A 22,846-nucleotide genomic window follows, 5' to 3' on the forward strand; every position below is an offset into this window, starting at 1 on the left:
AAACTGGCCAGTTGGAGTTTTATTACTCTATGAATAATAAATAAGTGTTTCTTGCTAAGTCCACTCTTGGAATTAATAAGATGTTAATTAATTAAGTCCATAGCAGACATTGATTAATTAATGGACATTTATATCTTAAGCGCGGGAAATAAATAATATAAATAACGGAAACCCGGATTACTTGTAATTTCGGATTTGGATGGGGAGAGTTCAATATTACTTCTGTAGTGGTTGCTCGTAATATTCCAATATAAGCTTGTATTAAATTGTGGGTTCAATTTAATTAGTAAAAAGCTAATTGGGCGAGCCCATATCTAAAACCTTCCATAGATCCCTGTCTGGGCCCCAAATGAACTTAATATAAATAGGAGAATAAAGGAGACAGAAATCATTCATTCATTATTATTATTCATAATTTTCGTCCCCCTCTACCTAGAGGAGTTCGAATTTCTCTCCTAATTGGAGAAGGATTTCTTCTGTCTTCTTTATTCGAGTCCTAGTATTTTGATAAGATCAGCCCACCCCGATATCGAGATACAGTTCGGGAACCAGAGAGAAGATCCGTGGTCTAGTATCGAAGATCATCACGTGGAGAAGGCGCGAGCAATCGTCGATTCTTTGGAGAATCAAATCGGTAACTCTAAACCGTAGAAATCATGTTTAGGATTTATTTTTTATGAGCATGAATTATTTGCGTTCTAGCATGCAATTATCTGTTTAACATGTGAATTGATTAATTGCATAATCGGTCAAATAGATCCTACGTCTGATTTATTTGTTTTGTACAAGTCTTCCGCTGTGCAAGGGGCACCAAACCCCAACAAATCTAAGATTAACGACCCTAGTGTGTGATCTATTTTTTGCCGCATGGGCAATACTTATATATGGCTCGTTCTAGTAAAGCTTTGAACTGTGTGCTTGAGTGTTGTAGTTGGAACTTGTATAAACCATAAAAGCACATCTCTGGAATTCCCCTTTTTCATATGTCTTATCTATGTGTTTTATCCGCGATTGTTTTATTTGTTTTCTTTAATTTTCAAGTTTTTAGGTCTTAAAACCAAAACAAATCGTGTTTCTAAATAGTTAAAGAAGCTTAATAATTGATAGTTGATATGTGATTGTTTTCGCTGTGTTCGATATCTGGTACTGACCTTTAACTATACTAGATCTATTCTGTATACTTGCAGGTTTGTTTAGTGCTAATAAAAAGTGCAAGAGTAATCTATCAAAACAAGAGAAATATGAAGAATAAGTTTATCCAAGATATGAGTTGAACAATGTGAAATCTTAGTCTTGATGATCAAAGTCTTCACAATAGCTCTCATCTTATTTTATGGTATTTTGGGAGCTGAAAAAGTAGCGTTGAAACGTGTGTACATTGCCTTTTTATACTTTAGGAAGAATAAGTCAGTGGACGTTCCAACAAGTCGTTGAGTGTACACTCAGCGAGTCGTTGGCTGAGCTCGGGACTGCGGTTCATCCTATTTAAGCTCGTTTCTGCACATCTCACACAAACGGTCAAAATACCAATATACTCCCTCCGTCCGTCATTGTGAGTCCCATTCTTTGGCAGCACAGGTTTTAAGAAATGTTAAGAAAAATGGGTAGAGAAAAGTTAGTGGAATGGGGGTCCAACAACTCCAACTTGTATATATTAGTTTTAAATGAGATGTGAGTGAAATGAGTTAGTGGAAGGTGAGACCCTATTACCATTTATGGTAAAAGTGAACCGGGACTCCTATTCGCGGATAGACTAAAATAGTAAAACGGGACTCCTATTCGCGGACGGAAGGAATAGTAGAAAACAAGATATAATCACATTGATTTTTGGCCAAATAAATATGAATAATTACAATCAAATCTCGTATCTAAACTCATGCAAAAATCAAGCATATCAAAAGTATGAAAGAGAAAGAAAACGTAAAGTAAAAGAGAATTTTTTTTTTTTGGCTAAAATAGAAAATGATTCAACTATCTTTATACAACCTAAAAAGTGAAAGAAATACGACTCAATTACATTGAGACCAAAAAGTAAAATTTATTTGGTTACTATAGTGTATTAAGATTTTAGAATTTCAAAATATATTCATTTTGAATTCATTATATATAGAGCCTTTTTTATTATTATTACGATTTTTTTTCATAATTTTATTTATCTTTTAATATATCATATAATTTTGTGTATGGAGAGTGATCAATTGCTAACTCATCATTTAATTGTTAATTACAACTAATTTAAGGCCATAAGATTTTAGAAAACGTGTGGTCTACAATTTGTCACGTGTAATTTTCGTTTTTATTAATGAAATCAAAAAAGATAAGAAAAAACTTCAAATTAGGGTTTTGGATGAAAATGTCAATATAGTGTTTCGAAATTATTAACACAATGCTTTGAAAATGTCAACATAATGCTTTAAGGATGTTAACTCATTGCTTATATTGACATTCTACATGTATTATATTGACATATTTTATATAGTATATTGACATTTCTGCTGTACGAAAAAATTAAAAATTTAAAATTTTTTTTTCAATTTTTGACGTCGGAACATATGCATGTAGGATATCGTTGGAATCCTTATGAAATTATCTTTAATTTGATATATGTTATATGAATTTAAAGTTTTGGGATTTCTTTTAAAAGTTAGTTATAACTAAACATGTAGTTAATTAACATTAATACTCCTATTGATATTTTTTGGAATTAATCCTATGGCCTTATTGACGTTTTTCATTGATCGTATTGACATTTAGGGATTAATAATCTAAGTCCTTAATTTGAATATCTAATGGCTATTATTTAGTTGTAATTATCAATTAAGTTATGAGTTAGCAATATAACATTCCCCTTTTGTGTATATTATTCTCTCTAGACCTTAAAAATATGAACCATTTCGCGTGTATTCAAAAGTTTATGTTTTTTCAGATACGAAATATCTTATAAATATTATTATTCTACTATTTTAACTTTAAATATAATCAAAACTTAAATAAAATTTAAGTCGATAAACACAATTTTATACTCCTTCTGACCCCAAAAAATAAATAAACTTTTATATGACATGAGTTTTAATGTATAATTAGTAAAATAAAAGTAGGGAAAAAAATAAAAAAGAGAGAGGAAAAAGGTAATAGAAGTAGTGTTAGTGGATTGTGAGATCTACATTATTAGTGGTGTGTAATTAGTTAAAAATTTTCATATTTAGACTATGTCTAATGTCGGGGGACGGTCCAAAATGGTAAACTAATTTTTTTTAGGACGGAATAAGTAATATTTTAGTAATGTTTTATCAATAGCATGAAATAAACAATTAACAAATTTTTAAAATATGTTATTAATAGCATAATAAATTAGATTATAGATGTTTGAAATTTTTGAAAAGCCAACTTCTCTCTATTTTATTATTGGATAATAATGATGTCCAATAATTTTTATCTTTTAAATTTTTAACATATTTCCTTATGAAATAATAATTTTATAAATAATCCTAAATTCTCTTTTTATTAGTATAGACAGTCCATATTTTAATTTTTTAATTGGATATAGATTTATATTCCATATATTAAATTTTTCCTCAATATCACTTAAATTTTTTTTACCAATAATTAAATTTTCTTCATTTAATATAATATTCCTAAATATGTCATTTCTCTTTTTCCACTTCTTTGATTTATTCGATTCATCTTAAACTACACCTCACTCGCGATTGAATTCTGAAGCCCCTTAGCCGTCTTCGTCAATCTTCAGTTCATGCTCTGACCTTTTTTGTGCTGAGGAACCAAATTGCCGTACAATCGCATGATAATTTCAAAAGGGGTTTTTTTTGGGTGTCTCCTTGTGAAATTTCACTCGAATTGCTGAATTCTACCGTAGAAAATTGTGTTAAACATGAGCGGCAAGCAATCGGATTCCTTACCGCTGATGGCGCCGCCGCTGATCGCCGCCCCCTCCGAGATTGACCTTGAGGCCGGCCCCGATGAGCAAATTCAGTGCCGAATTTGCCTTGAAACTGATGGTAAATTGGTCAAAAGCCCTAATTTTTTACTCAATTTCTACCTGCTGGTTCTCTTTACAGTGGAAAAAAAGTCGTCTTGCTTTGAATCATTCATGAAATTCGTCTTGCCTTTGTGTGTGTGTGTGTGTGTGTGTGTTTTCCTTAAATTGGCGTGCAATTTGCTGCGAATTTGATTGCATTCTAGCTGTGAGGTTTTCCAAAAGAGCTTGTGTAATTGATGAGAGAAATGCAGTTACAAATTTGGGCGTAGTTATATATTAGCTGATCTAGTTGAATTGTACCTAATAAAATGGTTTGAGACTCTCTCAACTCTTATTGTGATCAGGTAGGGATTTTATTGCTCCTTGCAAGTGCAAAGGCACATCAAAGTACGTTCACCGGGAATGCCTTGATCATTGGCGTGCCGTGAAGGTAAATCTGCTTTCTTAGTTCTAGATATTATAAATTGTGTTTGAAATGTTCATAATGATTGGAGTTGCTTGTGCAATGTGGCTTTGCTGCATTTTATGTTGATTCTCCGGCAAATTTTAGTTTTTTCGATGCAGCAGTTCTATCATTTCCTTTTTGATTTTTGGGTGGAAATGTTTCTACAAGAAATAATTGCTCTTTTTTGCAGTTGAAATGCCAAGATATTGAGATTCTTAATTTTAGGGCTTTAGGGCATCACAGTTATTCTCTGCTGGTTTATAATTTCCTTGGTGAATTTATCATTGTTCTTGCTGTTCTTAAGTTCTTTAGGTTTCTGTTTCAACCAACTTGTGCGTGTGAACCTCAAAGTTTGTGTTTGAGTAGGAGGGTGTTAATACATTTCTTTCTTCCTTCAGGAAGGGTTTGCCTTTGCTCATTGCACGACTTGCAAGGCTCCGTATTATATAAGAGTACACGGTGTTGCTGATAGAAAATGGCGGACATTGAAGTTTCGATTTTTTGTCACTAGAGATATTTTGTTTATCTTTTTCTCTGTGCAACTGGTAGGTCTTTGACTATATGCATCTAAACTTTTTACTGTGGGTGTGTGAGGATGGGTGTGTTTAATACTTATAATGTCCGATCATGACAGCCATGCTACTTGCTACAGGTTATTGGTCTGTTTGCATATTCAATGTATCTTATAGATCGTTATCAGAAATTTTGGCTACGTCACATCTGGGGCTTCGACAGTGAATTGAGTTTCTACTATATATGTGGTAAAATATTTCTTGTCCACAATGATCGTGAAATAATTGTTTATTATATCTAATTTGTTTGTGCTTTTGTAATTGAACAAATTTCCTCCACAAAGTCATGAGATTATATTCTTTACAGATACCTAGTGCATGTTTGGTAGGGTAGATAACTCATCTAGGGATTGAATTCTATTAATCAAAATCCCTAGATGAGTTATCTACACTACCAAACATGCTTCTAATTGCATGGTTGAACTATATATAGCCGATGTTTGAAATATAGGCATGTTTATGTTTATTGTAAGACAAGATTGCTGTGAATTGAAGCATGCACCTCAAATGCAATGCTGTATGCTTTTGATTACTTTAATGAAGTATATTTACTTTTATCTACATATCTTAAGATTTTTAGTTACATTTCTGATAAAATTTGTATGATAAATCCTATAAAACTTTTAGTTTAATACTCCCTCCATCCTCAAAAAATAGACAAACTTGTAAATGACACGGGTTTTAAAGTGCAATTGGTAAAGTAAGAGAGAGATGGGAAAAAGTGAGAGAGAGAGAAAAGATAGTGAAAGTAGTGTTAGTGACTTGTGGGTTCCGCTCCACATTATTAATGGTGTGTAATTGGTTAAAAACTTTCTATATTAAGACTTGGACTAATTTTGGAGGACAACCCAAAATAGTAAGTATAACTAGTCTATTTTTTGAGGACGGAGTGAGTATATCTATATAGGAGTAGTTGAGTAGTTTTGTTAATGAATGAGAATCTCTTCATAATAATCTTAGTTGTGAGTTCTTTATTCGTCTTTCTAATTTCAGTCAAAAGTCAGTCTTATGGGAACAAATTCTTTAGTTTTGAACATATTTGCAAGAATGGACTGTTTTGGGTGTTGCTGGTTTCGTCATTTGACAACTAGCTGTTAAATTATCATCCGGTGCTACTAGTTTTAAAATCTATGGTTTCATTTCATACAACAATGAATGCATGTTTTATTGTTGCACTAATTGGGACATTTGCATATATCAGCACACACTTATTTGTAGCATATCTATCCTTCAACCGGGATTTATTAGTTAAAGCATAGGCATAGATGTTGATGCTAATATGTCTAAGCAACCCCCATTTATTTTTGACAGGGGCATTATTGTTTTTCGCTTTGCTGGGCTTATCCGGTTGCTTTATAACTTGTTACGACAGAAGAGTGCGGAGTGATCTTGCTCAGCCTTGTCGAGAATTGTGCGTTTCTTGTTGCCATCCAGGGTACGCAATCTGTTTTGAGGCAGGTATTGTGTAATAAGATGGGTCGTTATTATAACTTTTTTATGTCGTCGTCTTCTATTTCTTGCAGTGTATGTGCTGACTGCCATTTACCCGGCACTCTTTGCATGTGGACTGATTGTACCACATGCTTTGAGAGCTGCGCTGGGGCGGCCAGTGAATGTGGTTGGCTGGGAGGCGCTGGTGAAGCCGGATTGCCAATACTGTTAGTAGTGGCCATTGTAGTGCTAGGTTTATTCACCATCATCGGCATATTCTATACTATCCTCGTCGCCACCATGGTCGGGCAAAGGATTTGGCAACGGCACTACCACATCCTTGCCAAACGAATGCTAACAAAGGTGAGTGAGCTCTCTCACGTCTACCATCTCTTCATCAAGCCTCGTTGTTTTCCCAACTACTTGTTGTGTGAACGTGCTTCTACATTACTTCGATTAGGAATACGTCGTTGAGGATGTTGACGATGAGATGACCGGTGGAGATTGGTCGCCACCGTCTCTCCCCTCCGAGCACGTTAATCAGCTGAAGGCGCTCGGGCTTCTGTAAACACCCTTACGAGTTCAATAAGACGTAGCGTAATTCGGTATATTTTCGGCTGTCTGATGTAAGTGTTTACACCTTTTCTGTTACGAAGAATGTAGCAGTTGATGTGGTTTCAATCTGGGTTCATATTCTGGGGTGAGAAGAAACTAACTATATTAACTGATTCCTATATTTTTCATTTGCTGCAATTAAAGAATTGATAACTGTGCTCCTGTTCTGGGATGAGCAGAAACTAACTGTATTAATTGTATAATATTTCATTTGCTGAAATTAAAGAATTCGATAGAATCAGTGATTTTCTTCTCACCATATTTTTAATTTTTCTTTAATTAAATAAAGCTATATATGTATATATTGTATTGTAGTAGTAATAAGATTAATTGGATGTGACATATGATGGCTGGGATTTTAGTCCCATCCCATGTGCTACCATGTGCAATTAATTTGCAAGTTATAGTACGAAGTAAAGAAAGTTCTTCCACTTTTTTACATTATAATCTTGAATTTTATAAATCCGTGATTAATTTTATAAATCCGTGATTAATTCCGTAGAAATATGGAGTAGTATTTCATCCGTCTCAAAAAATTGACATTTGAGATGACATGAGAATTAATGCATAATAGGTAAATTAAAAAAAAAATGGCGAGAAGGATAGTGAAAATAGTGTTAGTGGATAGTGAACTCCTATTATTATTAGTTTTTAATGGCGGATCTTAGTTTATAAATTGTAAATAAATTGATTTATATGTGTAATGAGTTTGGGTGAATTTTTTCATAAATGGAAATAAAATAGTTTTATGGGACGGATAAAAAAATATATCATAATTTTTATAGAAATGAGAGAGTATCGTGAATGTGAATGAATTTGGAGGTTATATTAGTAGTACTTATCTAGCAAACATACCTAACATTCGTTTCTTTATTTGTTTTGTCACTGCACTAAGAATGAAAGCAATAAAACTTGATTGAAACTCTAAAAAAGTAGTGATTACCGAATTCATGTAATGGTGTTTAACTATTAATGACGACACGTGTACTGATCAGATGAAAACAAATTAGGCGAACAAAACAACAACAAACCCCCTATTTTGTAATAGGAGTACTATTGATTTCACCAATATACGTGTTTCTGTTAGGCGTATAAAGTATTCTCTCCGTCCGCGAATAGGAGTCCCGTTTTTTCATTTTAGTTCGTCTGCGAATAGGAGTCCCGGTTCAATTTTTTACCATAAATAGTAATAGAGTCACACCTTCCACTAACTCATTTCACTCACATTTAATTTAAAACTAATATATACAAGTGGGACGGACCTCTATTCCATTAACTTTTTTTCCACCCACTATTCTTTACATTTCTTAAAATCTGAATCCGGACCCACTTCCATGCTCTTTAGCAAGAGCCATGGATGAGGATGCTTTGAAGCTCTCAAAACTGGATTTTGTTTTAAATTTCATTTGGCATTTCTAAATTTGAGAAATTCAGCTTTAACTTTAATTAATATCCGAGCAGAAAAACGAATTGCTATGCTTGCATAAGGGGTCAAGGATGGCGCCTGCCAAACTTGTTCTATTAATTAATTTGCTATATTTAATTTTAAAGTATAAATTACAAAATAATATTGCTTTTTTTAATGAATTGGAGTAATAAATTTTCATTTATATAATTAATATTAAAAGTAGAATAATATAAAGGATAAAAATGATACTAGTAATTTAATTATTAGAAAAATAAAACATTCAACTAAATAAATTTTTGACCAAAGTCCAATTTTAGTCCCTTATATTTGCTGAAAAAATCATTTTGGTCACATACATCAAGTTTGTAGCCTTTTGGTCCCTAACATATTGTTTTGATCCAAAATAACTACTCCCTCCGTCACCGATTAAGAGTCACACTTTTCTATTTCGGTCTGTCCCCAATTAAGAGTTACACTTCATTTTTACCGTAAATAGTAAGTAGGTCCCACATTTCATAATTCAATTTACTCATATTTTATTATAAAACCAATATAAAAAAGGGATAACTGCTTTTAAAGTCACCAACTTTCCATGAATTCCGGTTTTTCCCACGAACTTTAAAAAGCTCGTGTAATGTCACAAACTTTATTGTCGGTTGTCATTTTTCCCAGCTGTCAGGTTTTCCGGTCTGATTCAAACTGTTCGTTCCCTATTAAGACATTGTCCAAATTCTTTTATCTTACTATCGTTATCTTCGTCTTTGAAATAGCTTCGCGTGGGTACCTTGTATGCTTCAATCTGAAATCGGATAAAGAAGTTATGATCATTATGATAGTACAAGGTCGCACAAAGGTCGCAGCCTTCATCAAATGACCATAACTTCTTCATTCTAGTTCCGATTGAGGCGTACAAGGTACCCACACGAAGCTATTTCAAAGACGAAGATAACAACAGTAAGATAAAAGAATTTGAACATTGTCTTAATAGGAAACGAACAGTTTGAATCAGACCGGAAAACCTGACGAGGGAAAATGGCAACCGACAATAAAGTTCGTGACATTACACGAACTTTTTAAAGTTCGTGGGAAAAACCGGAATTCATGGAAAGTTGATGACTTTAAAATCAGTTACCCCTATAAAAAAAATGGGTCCAACATTCCACTAACTTTTTCAACCAACTTTTCTTTACATTTCTTAAAACTCGTGCCCGGTCAAAGTGTAACTCTTAATCGGGGACGGAGAGAGTTATTTTTTTAGTTAACGGTCAAAATGTTTGACAAATTTAATAACTTAATTATAATTTAGGATTAAAGTCCAATTTTGGTCACCTACATTTTCCATAAAATTCTTTTTGGGTTTCATACATTTAGTTTGTGACCTTGTTTGGGACCAAAAGATATCAAAACAATATGTTAGGGACCAAAATGTCACAAACATAATGTATGAGACCAAAAAGAATTTTAGGACAAGTGTAAGAGACCAAAATTGGACTTTAGTCTAAATTTTATTTTAACTTTTAAATAAAATAACATTATTTTTTTGAGTGAATAATAGCTAAATATAACAATTTTAATTATATAATTATGTAAAAGTAAAATAATACTCCCTCCGTCCAAAAAAAATAGGACACATTGTGAACGACATGAGTTTTAATATAGAATTGGTATAGTAAGAGAGAAGATAAAAAGTAAGAGAGAAGTTGTTGAAAACTTTTCTTTTTTAAATGTGCTCTATTTTTTGTAGACCAAAAATGGCAAATGTGCTATATTTTTCGTGGACGGAAGAAGTATAAAGGGTAAATAAACGTCCCACAAAATATGTCACACTTGTGGGACGACACAAGATTTTAGGAGTTTTGTTTTGTTTGTTAGATGGAAAGAGAGAATACAATATTAATATTACTGTGAGAGAACTTTTTCTAAAAATTGAGATATGACATCTTTAGTGGAACAAACTAAAAAAATATAGTGAGACATCTTTTATGGAATTAAGTGAATATCATTAAGTGGAAAACTCGGACTAAAGCTGAGTTCTTCAAAATCAACTTTTAAGCGAGTTTTCGAACTCGAGATTACCAAATAAAAATAAAAAAACACTCACATTCCGGGGGCCTAGAGGTGCCCATAGTTCCGGTTCTGGAAATTGGCGAATCGGAATCGAACCGAACCGCGAGGGTGTTTCGCGGTTATGGCTCCGGTTCCAAAATTGTCAGTCTCGGTTCTGAACCGACGGTTTTTCACGGTTCCAAAATGACGGTTTTTGGCGGCTTTTTGCGGTTCCGGCTCGATTTCACGGTTTTTCAACGTTTTTCCGGTTTCGATCCGAAAATTTTTGAACGTGAACCGAACCACGATTCTAAAATCGACGATTTCGGTTCGAATAAATACTCCTGGTTCTGATTTAAAACTGTAACCATCGATTACAATTTCACGATTAACCGCTGAAACTGTAAACCTAGGCACTTATACGATGGCCTAAATCTTATATTCACCGTATCGAAGAAAAAATTCTTTTTTTCTATAACATTTATCTAGCAAGACTGTAGGAGTAATAATTTTCTGGGTTCATAGAATAATTGCAAAGCAATAAATCGGTGGAAAAGAATAGGTAAAAAAATCAAGAGTACAAGCGGCAAAGGCAGAGGCGCTGAAAGTAGTTGTACCATTTCGGCGCACGTGGTTCTGATCCACCGCCATTCCTCACAAATTTCAATGTGGTTTCTCACATACAGTCCATTTTCCCCGAATAAATTGACACGTGTCTCGTTTCTTTTCCTTTTTGGTCATTTTTTCAAGACATTGATCGAAATTCATGTTCGAATAAATTTTGGTTCTACCATACTTATAAAAATAAATAATTTGATAAAACTCGTGAAATTACAAGGTGTTTTTTATTTACGGATGGAGAAAGCACTTGAATTACACCACATAATAATTATCAAATTAATTCATGCACTATTTTTCTAACTAATTGGCTTACGTTTAGCCAAAGCTATTTAGTTAAAGCAACTCTACATAATTTATTCATCTCACCAAAATGTTCTCCCTTATTAAAAATAACAAACCTTCCAAGAAAAAAGATCTCGTATCTCATTAAAAAAATGTTAGGACTTTAGAAAATGAGAAATAGAAGAAAATGCAGGCCTGTATGAAAAGGATATCCAACTAATTGCCGGTTTAGAAGTCATCATTAGTGAAACTTTCAAATTTAGATGTATATTCAATAAATAATTTACTTCTAATTCTTCAGATCTATCCAAAAAGTGAACCACTTTTTAACTCATATATTAGTGCAATCTTTAGAAAACTGCTACTCCATTTTGGTCGGCAAAGCAGTACTTATTATTCATCCCCTATGACCACAGAAACCGGCTGCAATATCATAGTAATAGAAAATTAAATTAATTAATTAATTACTACGCTGTCTCTCAAATTTTGACATACTTTGATCCGTCACGAGTTTTAAGAAATGTAATTAAAAATGAATTGAAAAAGTTAGTGGAATCTGGGTCCTACTTTTAAAGTATTAGTTTTATAATAAATGTGAGTATGAATGAGTTAGTGGAATATAAGATCCACTATCAAAAATAATAAAAAGTAAAGTGTGTTAAATTTTTAGAGACGGACCGAAATAGTAAATTGTGTCAAAATTTCGAGGAAAGAGTTAAGTAATTAATTAATTTATTTATTATATGAAGTAGTCTCCTCATCAATGGTGGCATAAAATAATGCAAAAACCTTGTACGATTCATTCATCACCTGGCAACCTTATCCAAAATCTCTCCCACCACTTTAAAACCCCACCAATTATCCACCATAGCTGAAACAAAACATAATTCTAGAGAGAGATTAATTATAGTCGTATTGTTGAAAAATGGCAGATATTGCAATCTTGGTAGCAGAGGAGTACGAGAGGAGAGTGAAGAATTCAAGAAAGATTAATGGTGAGGAGATTGAATTGTTTTCATGTGTGGGATTTTTGGGGCAGAGACTCAAAGGCTCTTCTTCTTCTTGGATCAAAGATGTTTTTGTCAAGAATTTTGAGGCAAGATCGAACATGACTGCTGAAGCTACTAATGGCTTCTTTTCTGCTTAATTTAACTTCTTCTTCTATGTATGTATGTATATAGATATATTATGGTGTATGTGCTTTTTCTGTGTAAATTAAATGATTATTTGAGTTCGAGATTACATTTTAATTGTTTGTTGTTGGATAGTTATTTACTTGCGTGGTGTTCAGTTTCTTGGATAAAATAGTATTAGGATGATAATTTATGATTGAGTTGATTATTCATTTGAGTTGATTATTCATTTAGGATTGAGTCGTGCGGTTCAATTTTATGAGCCAAACACATTATATACGATGTTTCAGGGTACAATCTTACAAATCTAACAACTACTTACTATACTTAGTTATCGAAGACATGAAAAATGACAGGTTTTAGCTGGTTTTATAATATTCCAGTCATTCAATGTTTATGAATGTGAAAAAAAATGAATAGTTGATTGAGTAAGCAATTTGAGTTTTAATTAGAGGGCTTTAAAGAAAACATTAATTCATAGAGAACAATGCAATATTATAGCACTGGTAACATTTTCTATAAAGCGTTAATCTAAATGTTTGAATGAGAAGAAAGAAGAGATCAATTTATTTTTAGTAAAAAAAGATGTTTTAATTGTGATAAATTGAAAGGAAGCTCAACCTTTTGATATTTGAATAGTACTGATCAAGGTGGATGGGTGAAAAGCAATAACGAAATAAAGAATTAAATGGGCCCAGCAATATAAAAGGACATGGGTAGGCCCAGCACCGCAGATATTTTGATTCCGTGTAATAACCAATAATACTAAAATTGAGGAAAACATAGTACAGTACTCCTATTATAGAGTTATTTTGTCGGCTTAGTACTCCCTCCGTTCCACAAAAGATGTCACACTTTCCTTTTTAGTTTGTCTCATAAAAGATGTTACATTTCCTTTTTTAGAAAAAGTTTCCTTCTCACATCAATTATAAAATTATATTTTCTCTCACCACTTAACACACAAAATAACATCTCCTAAAATCCCGTGTCATTTCTCAAGTGTGACATCTTCTCTGGGACGGAGGGTGTACGTTCTATATTAGCGTAGTCATTTTCTTTTTAAGTAAAAGTTACTACCTCCGTCCCCCAAAGCTTGACACAGTTTACCATTTCAGTCCGTGCCCGAAAACTTGACACGCTTCACTTTTTCCATTTTTGATAGTGGACTCCATATTCCACTAACTCATTCCTACTCACATTTATTATAAAACTAATACTTTAAAAGTAGGATCCACATCCCACCAACTTTTTCAACACACTTTCCATTACATTTCTTAAAACCCGTGCCGAGTCAAACCGTGTCAAGCTTTGGAGGACGGAGGTATTTTTATTATTTGGTGACTTAAATACACTCCTTCATTCCACCATTACTTATTATTTTTAATTAGTCCATCAATATTTGTCATATTTACTTTTACTACTTTTGGTAGTAGACTCACGTTCGATTAACTTATTATTACTCATATATTATTATAAAACTAATGTATAAAAATAAGATATACATTTCATTAACTTTTTCAATTAACTTTTTATAACTACCTCCGTCCCTGAAAGTTTGACACAGTTTACCATTTCAGTCCGTCCTTGAAAGTTTGACACACTTCACTTTTTACCATTTTTGGTAATGGACTCTATATTCCACTAACTCATCCTTACTCACATTTTATTATAAAACTAATACTTTAAAAGTAGGACCCACATCACACCAACTTTTTCAGCTAATTTTCCATTATATTTTTTAAAACCCGTGCCGGGTTAAAGTGTGTTAATATTTGGAGGACGGGGTAGTATGTTTCTTAAAAACTGCATCAGAACAACTTGTGTTAAGTATTGGCGGACAGAGGAAGTAATATTTTGGAATTAATTTTCAAATATTTACATCTCAAACTATGGTGGTGTGAATAAATAATAGGGTAGTTTTTGGATCGTGTGGAGATTGTAGAATTACATGTCTCCTGTTGCTTTTTGGTTCTTATTAGTAGGGGCTGCGAAACGGGTTATCCACGGGTACCGTATCCGATTACAACCAAATTTGTTATTCTAATATCCGCTGCGTAACATATCTGGATTATTCGATACCCGTGTCGGGTATCTTGTACCCGACCCGAAAATTAAATTATAAGAGAATAATTTATGGTACATAAAATATTTGTTATTAATCAACTAAAATAGAAAATTTGAAAATCTTAATAACCGACAATGTTTCCTAATTAATTTACTTTATTTGTTTTGATGGTAAGCTTTGAATAGATTAAGAATAAAAGTGAGGGGAAACTCTATAGCTAGAACCAGTGAGTTTTCAACTGAATATTTGTTGGAGTATATAAATATTTTAAAAGATCTCTTTAAACACTTAGATTCTATAAAGTATTAAAATATTATATATAGCTAAATACTAATAATATATTATCGGGACTAATAGGTATACTCGCTATCCGCAACACTCTAAAACATAGTGCCTGATCCCGTCTCGTTTCCCATTATCACCAGGTAACAGATATCTAATACTCTGCGGGTACTGGATCGTAATAGGAATTACTTGTTACCCACTATCTATTTTGCCACCTCTACTTATTAATATAGATGAACTGATACTTTTATTTAAAGACGGACTAAAAGTAGGATCCAAGTTAATTAAGGTTAAAAACATGCCTGTGTTACAAGGTAAAAAACATGCCTCCATAATCGGAGCGGATCATGCCACTGGAATTAAAATAACTATAAATTGACTGGTACAACGCTGGTCGAGCGACGGTCCACTTAATTAATCATTTAAAAAATGAAAAAATAATATTGACATGACATGATCTAAAGCCAATCCACTAAAAAAACTTTCAATCAATTTTTTTTCTATTTTTTTTAATACTAGCTATTGTTTCATATTTATACATATCAACCTTTGGCTTCGCTGTTAATTTCAAGAGGAAAAGATTGGAAAATATTGGAGCATTAATATGAAATTAGTATGGCTGAAAATAGGATTATATTCTTCCATATTTATATTGTATTCTTCTCCTATATATTAGGATGTATTGTATATTAAAAATATACTGAAATAAAAAGACAATCAATTCTCTCTAAGTTTGTTTACAATGTTTCTCAATACCAACCTTGCTTCTCTCGATTACCATCGTTAAGAGTTAATGCCTCGAAATGTATTTCGTGTCGTATTTGAATTAGTTATTACTACTAATTTACTGATGGATAGCAAGAATGGTTGGAATCTAATGAAGATTTTATGTGGTCTAGATGTGTGCACTTAATGTTAAGACGATCTTCTTACTTAACTAACATAAGTTTAGTGCTAAACTCAAATTAGGGGGTATAGTTTTAATGAAAAAAAAATTAATGTTTGTGGTATACTGGTTTCTACCTAATTAATTAAACAACCTTTTATTAAATGGGGCCAAAATTGACACAAACAATAAATTATGACGTTTGAATATTGAAATTGACAAAAATAATAAAGAAATTAGTACCCTTAGTTAAAATATATTTATTACATAGGATGATAGGAGTATAAATAGAACCGCGCATCAACCAAAAGAAAAGAATTGTATATTTAAACATACCTCAACATTTTTTATTCTCATTTCTTGTTTTGTTTCTTCTATAATATACTACCTAAAATATTATGAACTAGAACACCAAATTCATAATTTATGTATATAACATAAAATCAATATTGTTTTACTATTAATCTATTTAAATTCGACGATTATGATCATAATTTTTTAGTGTATAATAAAAAGTCAAATGAAAGATGACATATATGTATGACATATAATTACTCAATCCAAATTTGGTACAAGTGTACAACGAATTATTCACCCAACTCAAATTAATGTAATATTACTATATACCATGTCCCCACATATGATAGAGCATTTGTTAAACATTGGGACATATGATAGTACAAAATTTTATTATTAAATCTCAGGAAAATATAACATAATAAATCATAGGAGAGGCTGTTAGAACTATATATGCCGCCGACAGATATTTTTATTTGAAACCGCTATATATTGTATGAATATGTTAGAATCACTAACATCAAATAATTTTCCAACATACATACATATATCATTGACGAAGAATCCAAAGATTGCTATTATCTAATGCCTAATTAGTCAGTGTTTTGCTAGGAAAAAACACCAAACAAACTTAGAAAAGACTCGTTAGTTACGAAGCCAATTGCTCAATTTTATATATCAACATATATATAAATATGCTTACCATCGTTGTAGAATATTCTATAAGATAAAGTTTTTAAATATCAAATTTGAGGAATTAAATAATATTGAAATTTAAATAATAAAAATGGTGAAAAATAATATCGATCCTTAATTGTTCAAATTTTGGTTTAACTATAAATTACTTTGCCGTGTGAATATAGACAAGCTAATTCTTGTCAACATTAATAAAGGTAAAAAACATGCCTATATTATAGTGGTAGGTAAGCAGTCCTAAATCGCCATAGATTATTTTAATTAATTCGTGTGGAACCTACTCACCTTAAATTAAATGTTTGCTCGTAGATAAAACGTATACTCCATTTATTAAATAAATAGATAACTCTCAAACGTTTTATTTTTAATTAATCAAATATCGAAACCATGCAAATTAAAATTATAGTAAATTAAATGTTTGCTTGTAGATATGACATAATTTAAACTAGTAAAACTGATAAAACACCAAATTCTAACTTTCAATAGTTCCTTCTCCATGATACAAATGATGTAGACGTCTTAGTATGTAAACAATTTCATCTCCATCTTTAAAAAAAAAATTTACAATCGTTTCTAGCTAGTGTATATACTACCTACCAAGTAATTAAAATAAAATCTTCTAAATCAAGATTTATTATAAAAAAAAAATCAAGAAAATCTCCTCAAGAAATTACCATGTAAAGCATAGAGCATGATCATGATCTCTTCATCGCCGCCGTCGTAGTACTCCCTCAGCCGGTGGTTGCGGTGCTTGACCACCACGTCGACGGGGAGGACCGGGCAGCGGCAGAGGGGACACGTGGCGGAGTCCTGCTGCAGCCACGTGTCGACGCATCCTTTGTGGAAAGTGTGTTTGCATTTGAGCTTCCTCACCTCATCTCCTTCTTCAAAAGGGGAGAGGCAAACGCTGCACTCGGCCGCGGGGAAGCCTGATGTCCCCGCTGCCGAGTAGTGCCCTGAGGGGGCCTTTTTGTCGACGATTTTGAGGAATTGATCGGTGGTGATGGAGCGGCGGGCTGAGGCACGGGCGGCCCCACAGACGAGGATGGCGAGCTCGAGGAGGAGGATGGAAAAGAAGAGCATGACCATGGTGTAGATCTGCCCAAGGACTTGAGATAGGGATGCCATGGTTATGGTGTTTTGTTTGTTTCTAAGTGATGAGGGTTTTTGCCCATTTATATAGGGAATGTTTGAGACCAAGGGATTCCAAATCATGACTTTTCAATCATGAAAATTGTCTATTGTAAGGTTTTGAGTATTAAAAGGTCTACTATGAGTGGGGTGACTATTCATGAGAGCAAATTTCTATTTCACCAATATGTATTGTCATCATCTCATTCAACGTGGAGCATTTCTTTTTCGATATGAGATGTTAGCAGCATTGTACTGTACGTTAAGTGAAGAGAGAATAATGTAGAAAGAATAATATTTCTATTTTTTGAAAGATGTCACTATTAGTGGGACATCATATAAAAGAAAACGTATCACTTTGAGTGAGATAGAAAATAGTATACTCTCTCCGTCCACTAAAAATCGAAACATTTGAAATGACATGGGTTTTAATGCAGAATTGGTAAAGTAAAAGAGAATAGAAAAAAAAGTGAGTTAGTTATAAATGAATCTCACCTCATTAAAAAGAAAGAAATTTCTTAAAAAGAAAAGTTTCTATTTTTAGAGGACGGAAAAATAACGAAAGCATTTTTATTTTTCGATTGTGGTTATTGCAATAAATTCTGGAGTGGAGTGATTTTTTGAGATTGAATATTATACCATATTTGAATTTCCTTGATGATACTGTATATTTGAACCGGTTTACATATGATATTTTTCAATTTACCAAATGCCCATCGAGAATAACGATTGGGAAATACTGTAGAAAAGGAAATTATACTTCTACCGTCTTAAAAATAAGTCACGTTCTTTTCAATTTGTGTCATCCACTAAAACTTAAGCTTTGTCTATTCATGCAAGTTTCTTTATACAACTACACGGACTCGTTTTTCATTAACAATACTTTAATTTTTTTAATTTTTTTAATTTTATTGAATTTTTTTTTATGAATAGAGTTATGTAAATAAATACATGTAAGTTGTAACCATATTTTTGGGTAGGTAGAATAGATGACGGGCCAAAAGAGTAAAAAGTTTAGGTTACTGTTTACCTAAATGTTGACTGGGAAAATGTCACTTCAGTGACATAAATATTCACTTCAATGACAGAAACATTCATACCATGTATTTGTGTGGTTTCAATTTTCTCAAATTTGTATTATAATTACTAGTACTATTTTATTTATTTATTTATTTATTTATTTTTTTTTTTTTGAGGTCCAGAGGCCATGAGACCTTGAAATATGGTCCAAGCTTAGAATCAAGAGTGCGACCACAACTATTATTATGTGTCAAAATTAACAATTTAAGAATTAAGATCCACAAACTAAAATTAGTTTAAATTTATATATTTTGGAAATGAGTTCAATATAAACACGTTTAAATAATAAATGAACCCTTTGCGTTAATTATGATTATTTATTTTTGTAACTACGTCCATTGCAAAATTAAATCCATGTAACGCATGCTGTTTTAGTACAAGATAAATATTTGAAGGAGTTGAAGCAATCCCACAATTTTCAGTTTTGAAATGAAATTGTTATACATCAATTTGTTCATACAAATATGTTTGTTAACCCAATTTGTTAAATCTTATAATAGTTTGAATAGTTCATTCAGCAGCAACTCCACTCCACATCCAGTCAAGCTTCATGTATCACCTCGCACTGTAAGCCTAAAATATTATACTATGATACTTTAATTAAATAGTGATTGATGCATGTATAGAAATGTTGTTAAGATTTATTTTGAATTTGCAGGTGAAGATATACAATGACATTGTGAAATTGAGGTTGATAAATCCAACTGGACTAATCAAGGGAATAGCTTATAAAGATATTCATAATGTTCTTGAACATGAGTTCAAAGATCATGAAAGAGGGTCACCACCAATAACTTAATCCTGATTTATTATGGACTAAAAACAGAGGTTGATTTATTTTAATTTGTTGGTGTAAATGTAGGTATTGGGATATTGTATGGACCAGGCCAGAGATTGGCAAAAGTAATTTTGATAAGTAACTATCCACTACTCTAAAATACTTATATCATCATAGAAGAAAAGAGTAGTAATTTTCTGGGTTTGGTAAAAGTGCAGGCTGGAATGCACAGAATTCAGGATTATTGCACAAAGTGATGAACAAGTTGAAGTTTCATTCATCAAGAAATGGAACGTTACATTAGGTGATAATGTCGTCCCACTCAATGTGGACAAGAGGTACTTGTATTTTATCATACAAATTTGTTATTATTTCAAGTAGTAGTAGTGAATCTTGATTGTGGAAAGCAGGTACATAATGTTGCGTGGAGATTCAGGGTTCTACTCGTATGCAATATACGAACATTTGGAAAATTGGCCCGACCTTGACATAGAGGAATCAAGAATCGCATTCAAGCTCGATCAAAGCATGTAAGATCAATTCATCTAAGGTATTGATGATTCAAATTAATGTGTATGTTTATCTAGGTTTAACTACATGGCGATATCGAAGCAGAAGCAGAGGATGATGCCCACAGGGGCAGAGAGGGCTGCTGGTAAAGTTCTTGCTTATAAAGAAGCAGTTCTCATAACAAACACCACTCATCCCATCCTCAAAGGCCAGGTAGGCATCATCCTTCTCAATTTATAGTCCAGTCGGCAACGAATATACTCCATTTTATTGGACATATCCCAAATTGTGGATGTACGTAGGTGGACGACAAGTACCAATACTCGTGCGACAACAAGGACAACCACATGCATGGATGGATGGGCTCCGATCCCCACATCGGATTCTGGGTCATAACGCCTAGCGATGAAGTTCGAGTGGGTGGTCCCATGAAAACCGACCTTACTTCTCATGCCGGTCCCATTGCCCTTGCCGTAATTATTTTTTTCTTTTTTTTTTCTTCTATAATATCTTGAATTTTACCTAATTTTTTGAGAAAATTTTAAATTACTTAAGTTAAAATTGTTATGCAGATTTTCTTAAGTAATCATTACATGGGACCCCATTACGGTATTAAATTACGCGGCGGAGAGCATTGGAAGAGAGTTTTTGGCCCTGTTTTCATATACCTTAACTCGGATTCAGGCAATGATCATCCAACTTTGTGGAAAGATGCAAGAAACCAGGTTATCTTTTTTACTACTCCATTAAATTTAGTCACAAACAAATGATACATATATATATTATACTATACTCAGATGTTGAAAGAAGCAAAGAAATGGCCGTATGATTTCCCGTCTTCGGCTGACTACCCTAGTGCGAAGCAACGAGGACAAATCCATGGTCGCTTGCTCGTATACGACCAGTGTATTAGCACTCATCTAATCAAAGCAAGATCAGCTTATGTAGGATTGGCTCCGCCTGGAGATCAAGGATCTTTTCAAGATGATTCTAAGGTAGTATATCAATCTTATTTTTCGTATAATACTTTTGTCTTATTTTTTATTTCTATTTTGTTAGAGCTATCAATTTTGGACACGGGCAGATAAAAATGGATTCTTTACCATCGAACATGTTCGCCCTGGAACTTATAATTTGTACGCTTGGGTTCCCGGAGTTATCGGGGACTTTAAATATGAAGATAATATTGTCATAAATTCAGGTACGCGATTTTAAGAATTAAGATTATTTTGTTATGCATAAAATGAACTTGCACGTTTGTGTTTAGGTAGTAAGATTGGCATAGGTGACATTGTGTACAATCCTCCAAGAAGCGGGCCCACTCTTTGGGAAATCGGTGTTCCCGATCGAACTGCTTTCGAGTTCTATGTCCCGGATCCGCATCCCAGGCTTACTAACAAGCTATACATCAATCACGTTGAAAAGTAAGATCAAGCTTAAGCCAACCAGTCAATTTCTTTTCTGTTTCTATAAAATCATCATATCATCAAGAATTGATGTATGAAAATAGCCATCACCAAACCAAATTAAATAAAAATTGGCTTCTCGAAAGCTAAAGGTTGTTAGTTTCCTCTCACAAATGCAGGTATAGGCAGTATGGCTTATGGGATAGATATACAGATCTTTATCCTAAAAAAGATCTGATTTACAACATCAACGATAGTGATTATAGAAAAGACTGGTTCTTTGCCCATGTCACAAGGTTAGTATGATACAGGCTTTCTATATCTTTAGCAATTGTTCCATTTAGAAATGCTCGTATAAAACATGTCAACTTTTCCATTTCATCTGTATGTTCATTGTAGATTCTTTAATTGTTCGTCATTTCGTGCAATTATTTTGCAGGAAATCGGGCAACAATAAATACAAACCTACGACATGGAAGATTCAATTTAACTTAACAAATATAGACAATGTTGGAGTCTATACACTCAGGATTGCCCTTGCATGTGCCAACTTGGCGAATATACAAGTATAAAATGAATGCATAGATACTTATTTTCGTGCAACAAGTTATTGACCTGCATGCTTGATCGTATTAATCTCAGGTATGGATCAACGAGCTGAACACTAGCACGCCCCATTTCTCAACAGGAAAAATAGGCCGAGACAATGCGATAGCAAGACACGGAATTCATGGGAGGTATTGGTTGTACGGAGTGGATATAGCAGGATCTCAGCTCGTGGAAGGGAAAAACATCATCTATCTTAAGCAAGCAACAGGGAATAATCCTTTTGTTGGTGTTATGTACGATTATATTAGACTCGAAGCTCCCTCTGAACAACATCAAGACTAATATTTAACACATACACGCATTAAGTCAGTTTATTTTCACAAATTTTTAGCTACTCTTAGATGCCTAGATAACTAAAATTTATAACACATGTTTGGTAGACATTTTTGTTCATAGAATTCCATCCCCAAATGAGTTATCTACCCTACCAACCATGATTTTACTATTATACAATTACCATGAAGTTTAGGAATTAGTAAGTCGTGTTTATAATACAATTTCACTTAATATAGTGTGCAAACAAAAATATTTCAATAATCCATTTCTTAATTGT

The 22,846-nt window shown here is 32.9% G+C and overlaps 3 protein-coding genes across 3 annotated transcripts; 2 read left to right on the forward strand and 1 right to left on the reverse strand.

Moving 5' to 3' along the window:
* Positions 1-3,682: 3,682 nt before the first annotated feature.
* On the forward strand, positions 3,683-7,316 carry LOC125211423. Its single transcript, XM_048111199.1, has 7 exons — positions 3,683-4,016; positions 4,342-4,427; positions 4,841-4,987; positions 5,095-5,203; positions 6,326-6,449; positions 6,538-6,808; positions 6,906-7,316. The coding sequence occupies exons 1-7, from the start codon at positions 3,890-3,892 to the stop codon at positions 7,011-7,013; spliced, it is 972 nt and encodes a 323-aa protein (XP_047967156.1). The 5' UTR covers positions 3,683-3,889; the 3' UTR covers positions 7,014-7,316.
* A 9,918-nt stretch (positions 7,317-17,234) lies between these two features.
* On the reverse strand, positions 17,235-17,998 carry LOC125216027 (RING-H2 finger protein ATL74-like). Its single transcript, XM_048117629.1, has one exon. The coding sequence runs from the start codon at positions 17,992-17,994 to the stop codon at positions 17,428-17,430; it is 567 nt and encodes a 188-aa protein (XP_047973586.1). The 5' UTR covers positions 17,995-17,998; the 3' UTR covers positions 17,235-17,427.
* Positions 17,999-18,899: 901 nt separating this feature from the next.
* LOC125210472 (rhamnogalacturonate lyase B-like) lies at positions 18,900-22,823 on the forward strand. Its single transcript, XM_048110023.1, has 15 exons — positions 18,900-18,928; positions 19,491-19,557; positions 19,649-19,770; positions 19,853-19,906; positions 19,987-20,106; positions 20,179-20,298; positions 20,356-20,491; positions 20,581-20,751; positions 20,851-21,003; positions 21,076-21,273; positions 21,338-21,479; positions 21,546-21,702; positions 21,864-21,980; positions 22,124-22,250; positions 22,327-22,823. Exons 1-15 carry the CDS (start codon positions 18,900-18,902, stop codon positions 22,573-22,575), a joined length of 1,962 nt encoding a protein of 653 aa, XP_047965980.1. The 3' UTR covers positions 22,576-22,823.
* The last annotated feature ends 23 nt before the right edge of the window (positions 22,824-22,846 follow it).

The sequence above is a fragment of the Salvia hispanica genome, chromosome 3 (genome assembly GCF_023119035.1).
Source record: "Salvia hispanica cultivar TCC Black 2014 chromosome 3, UniMelb_Shisp_WGS_1.0, whole genome shotgun sequence".
Classification (NCBI taxonomy): domain Eukaryota; kingdom Viridiplantae; phylum Streptophyta; class Magnoliopsida; order Lamiales; family Lamiaceae; genus Salvia; species Salvia hispanica.